At 49.2% G+C, this 13,864-nt stretch overlaps 1 protein-coding gene across 1 annotated transcript in view; it reads right to left on the minus strand.

Annotated features, from left to right (window-relative positions):
* pola1 (polymerase (DNA directed), alpha 1) overlaps positions 1–13,864 on the minus strand; it is a 39,216-nt gene that overhangs the window by 12,672 nt on the left and 12,680 nt on the right. The window contains exons 27-35 of the mRNA XM_083666698.1: positions 9,608–9,640; positions 9,417–9,509; positions 8,991–9,196; positions 8,242–8,374; positions 8,013–8,144; positions 7,707–7,881; positions 6,621–6,796; positions 4,886–5,017; positions 1,001–1,117 (exon numbers count right to left, since the gene is read on the minus strand). Coding sequence (XP_083522824.1) covers positions 1,001–1,117; positions 4,886–5,017; positions 6,621–6,796; positions 7,707–7,881; positions 8,013–8,144; positions 8,242–8,374; positions 8,991–9,196; positions 9,417–9,509; positions 9,608–9,640 — 1,197 coding nt within the window. The remainder of the gene's footprint in view (positions 1–1,000; positions 1,118–4,885; positions 5,018–6,620; positions 6,797–7,706; positions 7,882–8,012; positions 8,145–8,241; positions 8,375–8,990; positions 9,197–9,416; positions 9,510–9,607; positions 9,641–13,864) is intronic.

Genomic DNA, 13,864 nt, shown 5'->3' on the forward strand with positions numbered 1-13,864 from the left:
GAGAGACACAGAGAGTGCGAGGGGGGGGGGGAGAAGAGAGGGAGAGAGAGAGACGGAGAGAGAACACTCATGACGAAGGCATAGGTACACGGTAAAGTAATATGAAGAGCAAGAGGAGAGGAGGCGAGAGGGAGGAAATGGGAGAAGAGAGAGAGGGACGAGTGGATATACAGAGGAGGAGGAGGAGAGAGACGGAGGAAGGAAAACGGGCGAGCGAGACCACAAACACTCGGGGGGGGGGGGGGGACAACAGGACTTGGCGAGATGGAGGGAAGGAAAAAAAAGAAGAGGGATAAGGAGAGAGGGATGAGGGGAGAAGGGAAGAAAGAGGGGAAAGGGGAGAGAAATAGGTGAGGAGAGACTGCGGGAGAGAGAGAGAGAGAGGGGGGGGGGGGGGGGGGAGGCAGGGGCGAGTGGGTGAGGGGTGTTAAATGTTTTACTCAGCCAGCGGTTGAAAGTGGCAGGACCCTCAGGCACAGAGAGGGACGCCTAAGTGGCTATGATGACAAGAGAAATTGGCCTTTCGGGTTTCAACCTGTCGCCACAGAGCCAGACGCACAGATAAGCAGAGAAAGAGAGAGAGAAGGAAGAAAGGGAGGGAGAGAAGAATAAGTCAAGAGAGAGAAAAAAGCATGGGAAGGAGTAAGGGAAGGAAAAAGAGAGAGGGGGGATGGAGAGAAATGCATTGAAACGTCAGGGATAAATTGAAAAGGAGAGAATTTATTTTAAATCCTCTTGACAGGCTAACAAAGTGTTTATAAGGCCTTCATCTATGGGGTCAGCGAAACAGAGAGAGAGAGACCGGGAGAGAGAGATGGGGGGAGAGAGAGAGAGAGAGAGAGAGAGAGTGTGCACACACCCACCCATGCACACACCCACCTATGCACATGCGTGCGCACACACACCACCTTATCTGGCACCATAGCACCATCACCTGGACAAAACATCCAATACAGACTGTGTGTGTGTGTGTGTGTGTGTGTGTGTGTGTGTGTGTTACCTCTGGTCTGAGGGTAGCTCTGGTGCAGGCCGGGCAGATGGGGCCGGAGCGAGAGAAGGAGATGGGCAACCGCCTGGTTCGGTTTTGACACGCCTGGTCCTCACACACCAACCAGCCCTGAGAGAGAGAGGAAGGGGGGAGAGAGAGAGAGGAAGGGGGGAGAGAGAGAAAGAGAGAGAGAGAGAGAGAGGAAGGGGGGAGAGAGAGAAAGAGAGAGAGAGAGAGAGAGGAAGGGAGGAGAGAGAAAGAGAGAGAAAGAGAGAGAGAGAGGGAGAGGGAGGGAGGCACAGTCAATATCACAAAGATAGAAAGATAGATAGAAAAGTGCAACATTGCACTACACTTAAAACCAGGTACCACTTGTCATTGAACCGAGAAAACTTCAAAATTGGCTTTTTTTTTTGTTTGTTCCAACTTTCATTGTTTAATAAGATGATTGAGAGAGGATACGAGTGAAAGACTGAAAGAGAGAGAGAGAAATTATAGACCCCCCCCCCCCCCGTCTGTCCTATTCTCCTCACCTCCCCCATCACTCTATCCCTCCCTCCATCTGCCCTACCACACACCCCTCAAATCATTATCGGTCAGCCCCATATACTGGGGGGTATCTAACAGAGAGAGACAGAGGGATGGAGGGAGAAACACAGAAGGAGGAGGGTCCTAGGACGGTCGGTCTCTCTCTCTCTCTCTTATCTTTCTCTAATTCCATGTAGTGTGATAAACTGGAGGGTCTCTTATATGCTTATCTGTCTGATTAACATTCGTCACAGACACACACACACACACACACACACACACACAACCTGTGCAGAGGAACACACAGCGAGGCCTCAATGGTCCATTGTCTCTGTCTGGACCATTATCAGAACTAACAGAGCGTTTTACATTTCCCATGATCCTCAGCTCTTTGTGTCGGCGCTCGGCGGTGTTTAGATAATTAGACTTGGCCCAGGGGGTTGTGGGTAAAGCTGTGAACTCTGGGAGATTGTAATTGAATTGTGACATGTGTGTTTGGTTTTCATTTAGGAGTAGATTGAGTGGACGATGTGCCTGTGTGTGTGTGTGTGTGTGTGTGTGTGTTCATTTCAGATGTTATTGCACTGTTGTTTGATCCATGCGTCCTTTGTGCCTCTGGGGACACAAGCCTAAGCATACAGCACTGTTCCCATGAGCTTAAGAGGGGAACACACACACACACACGTAAATGCTTAGCAACACACATCAGTCGCACACAAAATATACAAATCGTTATACACACACCTCTACACACACTTCCACACAACACACATCAGCCAGGGTTGAGTTTAAGTGAGGAAGTCCTGCAGGAGCTGTAGTGAAACTGAGCCAGGACATAAAAACAAAGAGAGAAACAACATCTAATTGGAGCGAGAGAGAGAGAGAGAGAGAGAGAGAGAGAGAGAGAGAGAGAGAGAGAGAGAGAGAAAGAGAGAGAGAGAGAAAGAAAGAGAGAGAGAAAGAGAGAGAAAGAAAGAGAGAGAGAAAGCGAGAGAGAGCGAGAGCGAGCGAGAGAGAGAGCGAGAGAGAGAGAGAAAGAGAGCGAGAGAGAGCGAGAGAGAGAGAGAAAGAGAGAGAGAGAGAGAGACAGCATAAAGGCTCATAATTGCATAATTATATCAGTGGATACCTGACAGACTGAATGCAAACGTCAAATGAGTTCCACATAATTTAACCAAACAGAGCCGGGACCAGGTCCACCACAAGCCACAGGGAGAAATCTCTCCTCTCCTCTCCTCTCCAATTCTTTCCATGTCTCTCTATCTATCTATCCATGCTCCATCTTTCCTCAACCTTGTCTCTCTTCTCCACCCTCTTGGCTTTCTCTCTTTACCTACCTACCTCCCCCCTCCCTACCTCCCCCCTCCCTCCAGGTCAGCTGGTAATAGGACACATGTTTGACTCAGTGGAGTGGGCTTTCTGACATGACTGAGACCAGAGGAACTCAACTACACACAGGAATCCACTTGCCGTACTTCAACGTGCACACACACACGTACATCAGGATAGGGAGACAGAGAAAGAAAGGGGCTCTACCAGGCTTTGTGTTTCAGTAATCAACACTGCCAGCTCTGTAGTTGAATAGGCCTGAAAGCAGTCCACTTTGTACACACACACACACACACACACACACACACACACACACACACACACACACACACAATGAATAGGGCTGAAACCAGTCCACTTTGTACATCCTCCGCTTAATCAAAGCTTCTCCATTCAGAAATTTGACCTTTTGTTCAAAATAGGATTATCACCTTTTTTTTCTTCTTTTTTTTATTCTTTCTCTCCTTCTCTCCCTCCCCTCTTCTTCTCCCCCTCAGCCTGTTTCCAGGGGCGACCCACATGACAAGCGTAATTGCAATAATTTGTTAAACACCATGGCAACAGTCGTTAGAATGGGGTAAATAAGTAGGGGGTTCGGAGAAGACCACACTCTCATTTCAATGAAGACGGCAGGAGGAGAGGGGGAACGGGTGACAACGGAGGGAGAGAGAGAAAGGGAGAGAGAGAGAATGGAGGGAACGAGTGTTTGCCCAGTCTCAGGGTGATGGTTTATTGATAATAGTGAGGGGGCTTGAAGGTAACACACACACCAACTCAGGCCAAACTGCAGTGGACATCACACACACACACACACACACACACACACACACACACACACACACACACAGAGGAGGCGATGAAGAGGGGTAATATTGTGTAATTAAGGATTCCTTTCGGGAGGAGAGAGAGCTCAAATAGAGCTGTTTGCCTGGGCAGATCGAGTGAAAGCCCTGCACCTGTGTGTGCGCGCGCGCACACACACACACACACACACACACACACACCCAGGGCTTTCACTCGATCTGCCCAGGCAAACAGCTCTATTTGAGCTCTCTCTCCTCCCGAAAGGAATCCTTAATTACACAATATTACCCCTCTTCATCGCCTCCTCTGTGTGTGTGTGTGTGTGTGTGTGTGTGTGTGATGTCCACTGCAGTTTGGCCTGAGTTGGTGTGTGTGTGTTAGCTTGTGTGTGCGTAGCTGTGTGAGGTGTTAGCATTCAGTGGCAGCAGCTGTTTCACACGTCGTGACAAAGGGGGTGAGGGGCTCGTTCCAGAGGAGAGTGTGTGTGTGTGGGAGGGGGGCACATTCACCCCACTAATTGATTTCTGCTCAGCACTGTGGGAGAGTAACAACCCCCCCCCCCCCCCCCAACACACACACACACACACACACACACTGTCACCAGCAAACGCTCTCCCTTCAGCTAGCCTTTCCCAACGAGACGGCAATAATCTGCCGGTGCATTCCACTGATTCCACTCCCTACATAGAGGGTTCTAGAACCAGGCACGGTCCCAGAGCCATCAGAGCAGAGTCTTCTACAGACAGCCCTGTGGGATCCTCCTCACTTGTAGGGGAACGCAACGTTCCCAAAGGTTCTACAGGCTTCCAATGTGGTGTTCCTCTACCTCAATCAGTTATAGAACAAACCAACAAACACACACACCGTGTTCTAGACTCTTCTGCCAGACACAGACGATTGGGTGGAGAGAATGTAGGATTGAAGGAGAGGGACCAGAATAATATCTGAATGCAGGGCGTGAGTGAGTGAGTGAGTGAGTGAGTGTGTGTGTGTGTGTGTGTGTGTGTGTGTGTGTGTGTGTGTGTAGGAGAGGAGAGGAGAGCTAGAGGAAAGGCCAGTGTTTGGCATTTAGAGAAGAACAGCAATAAACAAAAACAGCCTATCAAGATAAACTTGGACACACACACACACACACAGAGAGAGAGAGAGACAAAGAGACAGAGAGACAGAGAGAGAGAGAGAGGGAGAGAGAGAGAGAGAGAGGGAGAGAGAGGGAGAGAGAGAGAGAGAACTCACGCTGTAGTATTTCTTGACGTGGCGGCGGATTTCCAGTAGCATTTTGTTGCTGATGTGAACGGGGTAGTCGATGGGACGCCCCCCACAGGGGACATGACAGCACTGCAACAGGCTCGGCTCCGCCTTCAACCCCTGAAACAGGACATGACATCATCAGCACGTACGCACACAGACACATACACTGTGAGAGGTCCACCTGCACGTGCACCTGGCCGCCGTGTGGCACTGGCAACGTGTTTGAGGGAGCATTAAGTGCACGGCCACACACACTGTACCAATCACCTGACCATTCAGACATGTGGGTGACTTAAAGTGCTAAAGTGCTGGGCAGGAACAAAAGCATGCACACACTCCTATTGTGCCTAGTAGGACCCAAGCCGACGTCCACCTGCCTTTCAACCCTTCAGCCTGGCAGCTGGCCTTTGACAGCTACTGGAAAAACAGATGTGTGTGTGTGTGTGTGTGTGTGTGTGTGTGTGTGAGCTCCCAGTGAGGGTCTGACGTTGGAATAAAGCCACCCTGGAGCATGGCCACTCTACACGGGTCACCAAGCCCCGCCATGCCCACCACACACTCACACTCACACTCACTTCTGGCAAACTAATGTTTTCTGTTGGGCTCATCATTGGGAAAAGTCAGAATGAATGAGAAGAATATGCAGTGACCTCCCTCCCTCATTTCATTCGTCCTTCCACTCTCCTCCTCCTCCTCCCTCCCAACGTGCCTTCTCTCAGCCGGATCAAAACAGCCTACCTCCCTCTTTGTCTGCCTGTTTCCCCTCCTCTGTCTCTCTCTCTCTCTCTCTCTCTCTCTCTCATCCCCTCCTCCTTTCTATGGCTTGATGTTCCTTCTCTCCAAGACCTGGTCTTGAAGAGACTCACCCTCCCATCCTCCCTCCCTCTCTCCAGTCTTTCCTCAACTTCCCTTACCACTCTCATCTCTCTCCCTCCCACCATCTGAGCCCTTCCGGCCCCCCCCCCCCTCCTCCCTCGCCCCCTCCCGTCCCTGGCCTTCTCTGTGTAGCAGTGTCAAGGCCTGACTGTCCTCCCCTTCTCCCTGAGCTGTTAGACCATGTTCACCACCCTAATTAACTTACTGCCTTATCACACTACATGACAGGGATGTGTGTGTGTGTGTGTGTGTGTGTGTGTGTGTGTGTGTGTGTGTGTCCTCAACTCCCTGTGTACTGGGAGTCTGTGTGTTGTCTGGGAGAGCAGAGGATAGGGGTAGAGTGGAAGGGGGAGAAGGGGAGTATCAGTTTTATGAGTTTCTCAGATGAGAGAAAGCTGTGTGCCCAGTTTCATTATTAGACACTGATAAGCAAACACACACACACCCCCACACCCTATGTTTGGGTGAGGGGGGAGGGGTATTGGGGGGGGGTGGTAAGGAAAGCCTTTTGAAGAACTGTGGTCTGAGCTATGCCAATAAAAACAGAGTCTTTATCTGAGTGACCCGCTGTCTAAAAATAAGACAAGAGACACTGGAGGACTATCCCACCAGTCCTGAACAGGGAGTACCAAACTAGTGTGTGTGTGTGTCAGTATTACAGTGTGTGTCAGTGTGTATTACAGTGTGCATGTGTATGTCAGTATTACAGTGTGAGTGTGTCAGTATTACAGTGTGCATGTGTGTCAGTATTACAGTGTGTGTGTGTGTCAGTATTACAGTGTGTGTGTGTGTGTGTCAGTATTACAGTGTGCATGTGTGTCAGTATTACAGTGTATGTACTTACCGCTCCCTCGAACACGTTGTCGTAGACGTTGTCTGTGCCACACTGCGGGCAGGTGAAGGTGAACCTCTCACAGTCCCTGTACTTCTCCTCATCAGTGAGCTGGACCGGAGAACCCAGGAAGCCTTCTCCCTCCTCCTCTCTCTGCTGCTGGGCCCGGAACTGGCCTGGGTCCAGACCTGACACACACACACACACACACACACACACACACACACACACACACACACACACACACACACACACACACACACACACACACACACACACACACACACACACACACACACACACACACACACACACACACACACACACACACACACACACACACACACACACACACACACACACACACACAACCAGTTAGAACCAGCCAGGCCTGTCACACTGACCAGTATAAGACTCTAGTAGAACAGGTCATTCATTGCTAAAACAGAGAGACACCAGGAGATGGAGACCAGTGAGACTAAAACCACTGTGGATATCAATGAAAGCAGGTATGGAGGGGGAGAGAGGGAGAGGGAGAGAGAGAGAGAGAGGGAGGGAGGGAGGGAGGGAGGGAGGGAGAGAGAGAGAGAGGGAGAAGTGGTGAAGAGAAAGAAAGAGTTGGAGACGTGACACAAATAAACCGGAAACTTTTTTTTCACAGAGGTGAAAACAATATCTGTGTGTGTGAGTGTGTGTGTGTGTGTGTGTCCCTCCTCAGGCAACAGAGATCATATCATTAGAGGCAGAGCAGCTGAACACCCATTTAGTATTCCCAGGTGAAACCCAAAACCACCACACACCTCATCATGCTAAGTGAATAAGTGAGGGAAAACAAATAAGTGTTGACTAAATGGGCTACAGGAGTCCCCCCCCCCCCCCCCCTCACTGATACAGAGGGAGCACACACACCACACAGCACCAACTACAGACAGAAATGTATAGTGCATGGCCAACTGTTGCGACAATGCCTCCTGAAATAACAGATTAAACAGCTAGGGGTGGAAGAAAAAAAATGGACTCAATTTGATTCAATTCAATGGTGTGTCTAAGTCAGTAAAAACTTTTAAAAAATCAATGTGTGGTGAGAACTGGCCTCACCCAGCCAGCTGGCTATGAGGACTCCGTCGATACCCTTGATGGGGTCACAGATGCGTCCCACCACAGGGTGCACCTGCTGGGCCAGGTAGTACTGGGTGTCCAGGCTCAGGCCCTCCTGCTTCTGGAGCTGCTCCAACGCATAGGACCTCTGACTGGACCCCAGCGTAGAGCCATCCTGGAGGGAGGGAGGGAGGGAGAGAGAGAGGTGTAAGTCCCTGTACTCAGGGTTTGGCACACACGCACAGACACACAGCCCCCCCCCCCCCCCTCCCCCGACACACTCACAACCCCCCCTTCCACACACACCTGGCAGATGATGTAGGAGACGGTGTCCCCTGCTTTGACCCGTCGGCCCTCTTGAGAGTTGATCCACAAAGCCACGTGGACGTGAGGCAGACTCTTCTTATCAGGGTAGTCCTGGGGGTCCTTAGTCAGGGCCTGGGGAGAGGGAGTATGTGGAAACTGAGACACACTGTACATATACAAACTAATACATACAGACATATCATTTGAACACACACACACACACACACACCTTGTGTATCTCATACTGGTGGAGCGGTATGGTTCCGTTGGCGACCTTCTCCCCCACCTCCATCAGGTGGTTTTGGATGTTCTCAACGATGGCATCTCGATTCTGGTCCGACAGGATCTGACCAATGACGTAGCTGAGGAAGAGGAAGACAAGGGTTTATGTCTGTTTGTGATGGGGAGCTGTTTTGGTGAACATTAACTGCTTCAGAGGGGAGATGGGCAGACGCCCATTCCAATATCACCCCCAAACTCCTTACCGATAGAACAATATTTTTTTAACTTGGGTCTCCCACACAGAAGACCCAAGCGTCTACCATTATGCCAAGGTTACATGTCTCAGGTGGGGCTACCTCATCACAATCCAAACCATCTCTGCTCCATAAAGCCCATTGGAAAAAATACTTCATCTAGCCCATCTACCAATCAACTTATGCGTGCCCTCATAAGTATGTGCCCCATAAGTATTGGAAAGAGGAAGCATTTTGTCGTCTTTTAGCTTTTTAATTTTTATTAAATTTAAAATTAATTTATACTTTTGAAATAGGGGGAATATGTCTAAATAGTCAAAACATTGTATTACAGCTGAGAATCTCTAACTTAACATCGCAATGGTTTGATTTGAAATCAAAACAAAACTGTTGGGAGTATAGAGTTAAAAAGAAGACAAAATGTCTTTCCTCTTTCCAACACTTATGGAGGGCACCGGTAAACTTTGTGTGACAGAGAAAAAGGTTGGAGAACTTCACTGACTTGCCGCACTCCTTGGCCAGGTCACACCAGTCCCTGCGGACGATGTCCAGCCCTTTGAGCTCCTGCTTGGTGGTGTAGCGGCCGTCAGCCTGCTGCTCCACCACCAGGGCGGCGTACTTCTTCTTCTTGAGCAGCAGCAGGGACTTGAACACACCATCGATGTCGATCTCCAGGAGCTTGTAGAGCTTGTTCACCTCTGCCTTCACCTGCGGGGGGGGGGGACGCAGACGCAGGAACGAGTACACACACACACAGAGTTAAAACACACAGTCTATGTTGATCTCAAAGAGTTTAGATGGCGAAATCATTTGGGTTAGAACGCGCGTGTGTACACACACACAGACACACAGACACACTCCTTTGGGATACTGCTTACTATCCCAACTTCACTTTCCCCTCCCTCCCTCCCTCCCTCCCTCCCGTTACCTTGTTGCCCAGTTTGTAGACCTCCTCCAGAATGGCACTGTTGGTGTTGATCATGATGGAGTCTGTGTCGCCGTAGATGACCTCCAGGTTCATCTGACAGGAACCGGAACAAGTCAAGGGTCAACTCTTAGTGCTGTTGTAGCATGTATTTGTTTGGTTCACTTCTGGATTAAACGAGTCCGTCAACTCACCTTCTGGACCATGTCTTTGGTGTGCATCAAGATCTGAGGATCAAGAAAGGGCACAACATGATGGACCTGACTGAACACTCAAGACAGCCAGATGTGTCACTTCAGAGCAGAGAAATGTGACAATAAACATGCATGTATGTGCGCGCACGCACACACACACACACACACACACACTTAATTAGCTGATCTTTTCATCCAATCGCCTTGTTTGGGCATATGTGTGAGTGTGCATGCGTGCGTGAGTGAGTGTGCGTACGTGTGTGTGTGTGAGTGTGTGTGGTAAAGCTTGATTTGCTGCTAAGTGGAGGATAATTGGCTAGGGCTATTAAGAGTCTCGCTGTGATGGGCCTTCAAACGCAACCCCCCACCCACCCAGTACAATGACCCCTAATGGACTTAATCATCTACAGGGTGAGTGACAGACCATGAAGACAGAAAGAGGGAAGGTGTAAACATAGGAAAGGAAGGAGGGAATACAGAGGAGAGATGTATTCACGGTAGAAGAGAGAGAGAGAGAGAGGAGAGGGGGGGGACCATAGCTGAGTGGAACTGAGTGAGGAGAACGGCATGAAGAAGAAGAAGAGAGAAAAGGAGCTGGAGATGGAGGAAGGATGGATAGATGGATCGAGAAAGAGGAGAAACAGAACGTTGATCATTACCGTTAAATTGGACAGAAAATAATGGTGTGACTGTTTACCAGGGTGTTTACCAGGGTGTGTGTGTGTGTGTGTGTGTGTGTGTGTGTGTGTGTGACCTCTGCAGAAGAGGGATCCTAACAGGTGGGGGCCCGGGGATCAAGAGCACTAATCTGGGGGGGTAAGGGAGACGGGACGCAGTGTGACCTGTCACCAGCAATCTGCCCCTCCATCAACCACCCCGACAGACACACACACATCACCCCGCCTCCACAGGGACAAGGACACAGCTATTTCAGAGAGCAAGAGGAAAGGGGGGGGTTCCACTCCCTGAAACTAGAGTGGGCCTTAAGCATGCTTTATGGGCTGCTACATACCGCTGTTGGGGAAGGGGGGGGGGAAGAGGGGCCGATCGGAGGAGTTTGAGTAATTACAGAACAGCCTCTTGCATTAGTGACCACAGCCAAGGTCATTCTTTCTCACACACACACAAGTTTACACGTATGTACACACGGTGGTGAGAGACAGGACCTTTACATGATTCACATGGTCCCCAACAACCTCTTTTAATAGTGGGTGGGTGTGTGTGTGTGTGTGTGTGTGTTGTATCAAAAGTGGTTACCATGTCATACCAGGGCTCAAAATTAACTTTTTCACTTGGTAGCACCAGAGCTCCTAAACTTGAACATTTTGGAGCACCTCAAAAAGCCCCCCCCCCCCCCAGCCAATTGAATGACAGCGGAATTACAGAGAAGCAAAGTGGATTGAAGCCAATTTTAATCGTCACGATAATGACACATCTAAATGCGGGGCCATAGGGGCTGCAGTATTGGTTACCCACATCACTTCTTTGTGCATGTGGCCCGGACGCATTATCTCTCAAACACGTTCTTTTCCCCCCCCCTCAAGAGATTATAGCCATTTCACATCAATGCCCTATAAAATTCAGTTATTGGGATTGTTTTCTAAATGTTGCCACTGCCGACGACAGTTTGTCATGGATCAGAAGTTGTGCAAAACATCTAAAATCAAAAAGTAACTCATCTATAAAACATTAGCACCGGTGAGAGAAGAGAGATGGGGGGTGAGAATGAGGGAAAGGAAAGAAAAAAGAGGGGGAAGAGGGAGTGAGAGAACAAGGGAGAAAGAGAGAGAGAGAAAGAAAGAGAGAGAGAGATATGAGGGGAAGGAAGGAGAGGTGTCAAAGTGTTGAGGTAATTGATGTGTCGATTGATTTAGCCCGGTTTTCCATACGAGCTGTCAGTGACATCAGGATGGACTGCTTAAGGAGTGAAAGACAAGACGTTTGACCGTGACTGGAATGTGTGTGTGTGTGTGTGTGTGTGAGCGTGTGTAAGAGAGCTCATCTTTAAACGCATACCGCCCCAAAACACATCTGTTGTGTATCTGTACAAACACACATCCACGGGGGGTGTATTTGAGGCCCTGTATGTGTGTTTTTTTGTGTGACTGGAGACTGACGAATGCATTCACCACCCTGCATAGTGCACATCGCCACCTCACAACTGACAAAGCACCATCACTCATGTGACGACGACCCGTACCTGACTTTTACAACTTCAAGTCCTACACGACTTACGGGTACAAAAGGAAGCACCCACAGTATTTCAAGTGAATCCTCCTTCAGAAGGGCGACGTAACACTAGAGCTCAACAGACATATCGGAAAACACCGACATTATCGTCCGATATTGGCCTTTTACAGAAATATCTGTATACCTCCGATAACGCACCGATGTGCGTCGGCCAGACATTCAGAAAATACCAGCAGTTATCGGTGAATGTTGCCCCCCCCCCCCCCACTCCATAAATCGACATCTATATCGGACCCAAAAATACACAGTATCGGTCGTGCTCTACTGAACACGGTCATAATATTAAAAAAAACATGCATTGTAAACTGCTATAACATTTGTATTTGACATGCCTCATCTTTCTAAAGTCCTTCTCTCAATATCTCAATTTCTCACTCAGTCTATTCATCCCTCTCTGGCCTCTGCACCTTCTCTTTCACACTATACAGTCTCTCTCTATCCTTCTATCCCTCTTTCCTTCCTTCCCTCCCTCGTGTGAGTACTGTATAATTAGGCTGGTCAGTAAATTAGCAGCGGTGCAGAGGCAGGCAGGGAGACTTGTGGGTAAAAGACTGAAACCCCGGGTCAGGGGGTCACACCTTGCATTCAACAGGCCGGGACAGTGCTGGGGTTCAAAGGTCAAACTCGCAACTCCTAATGACATTGATCCACCCGGAAAAAGGTTTCTTTTGTTGGCCAGCTAGTGAGAAAGGTCCATAGCAGTTGAGTTTCTCGACTGCAGTCTTGGGGACCCGCATTGTGGTTCCAGCCCAGCACCGTCACCGACCTTATTTCAACGAACTAAGGTCTTGAGTGGTTGAATCAGGTGTGAATCAGTGACTGGCTGGGTCCACAATGTGCTGAGAAACATCTCATCTCTTTACCCCAGACCCCAAAGAAGCATCCTAACCTCTCCCTAATCACCCTCCGACCCTCCCTCACCCCGAGACACACACACACCATCAGAGGAGGCATGCTAAGCCCCTGTGCCCTAGTAAAAGACAGTGAGGCACCGGTGATGATTGTTTTGAAAAGCGCCCAGCTGAAAAGCATTTTGGGGATGACAGTCCTCAGCCTGAAATAGCCCCAGCAGAACAGCAGCAGAGAACACTACTGTCAAAGAGACACACACACACACACACACACACCCCGACACCCACCCTAGCAGATGCCATTGCAGTGTTGTCATGTCTAATCTACGGAGGGTAAATCTGCTGTAAATCCATGTCTGATTTAATACAACCGCCTGAGATCACCCAACACTGCACATGCTGCAACCCGCTACATCTGTCCTATGTAACAATAACAACCCCTGACTAACTTACAGCTCAACACTGGAACCCTGTTCCAACCCTCCTCTAACCCTACAGCCCTAGCCTCAATCCTGTCCAAAACATAACCTTTAGATTTACTCACAAACAGAAGAGTCATTCACTTCATTTGCAACGAAAACGTTCAAGTACAAAGGCTTCTCACGTGCTTAAAGTCTCATTATGGACCATTTTGCCTCTGGGGGTGCTCTTGAGCCAAAAGGGGTGCCTACAGTAGTAATTACATTAAATTACCTCATTGGCAACAAAAAAAGGGCACTCCACCCAATGCCCCTGGGTATAAGGTTATATTGTAGAAGCCTAAAACTAGATTTTGTGTGGTTTAAGTTCCATATTGTATCTTTCATAAGCAATCAACTGAAGCAATAAGCTTGAGTTAGACTGCTTGTACAATTAGGACACATCCTCAAATAGCCCTCTCCTCTCACATGTGACTATTTGTGAATTCCACTGATATCAGGAGTAAATCCCCCTTTAAGAAGACTGGGGTTACGGGCATGCACACCCACACACCCTGAGAGAGAGAGATAGATAGGGGTCATCTGGGGGAGGGGGGGTGTGAAGGCGGCGGTATGCCTCTATGTCGTATTACAGGAAGTTTAAAAATGACTCTTGTGATTCTAGGACAACTGTGAGTACAGAACCTGAGAGAGGGAGAGAGAGGAGAGTATTTACCCAGACCTCATCACACCCCTCC

This window comes from Argentina silus, assembly GCF_951799395.1.
Source record: "Argentina silus genome assembly, chromosome: 1".
NCBI lineage: Eukaryota > Metazoa > Chordata > Actinopteri > Argentiniformes > Argentinidae > Argentina > Argentina silus.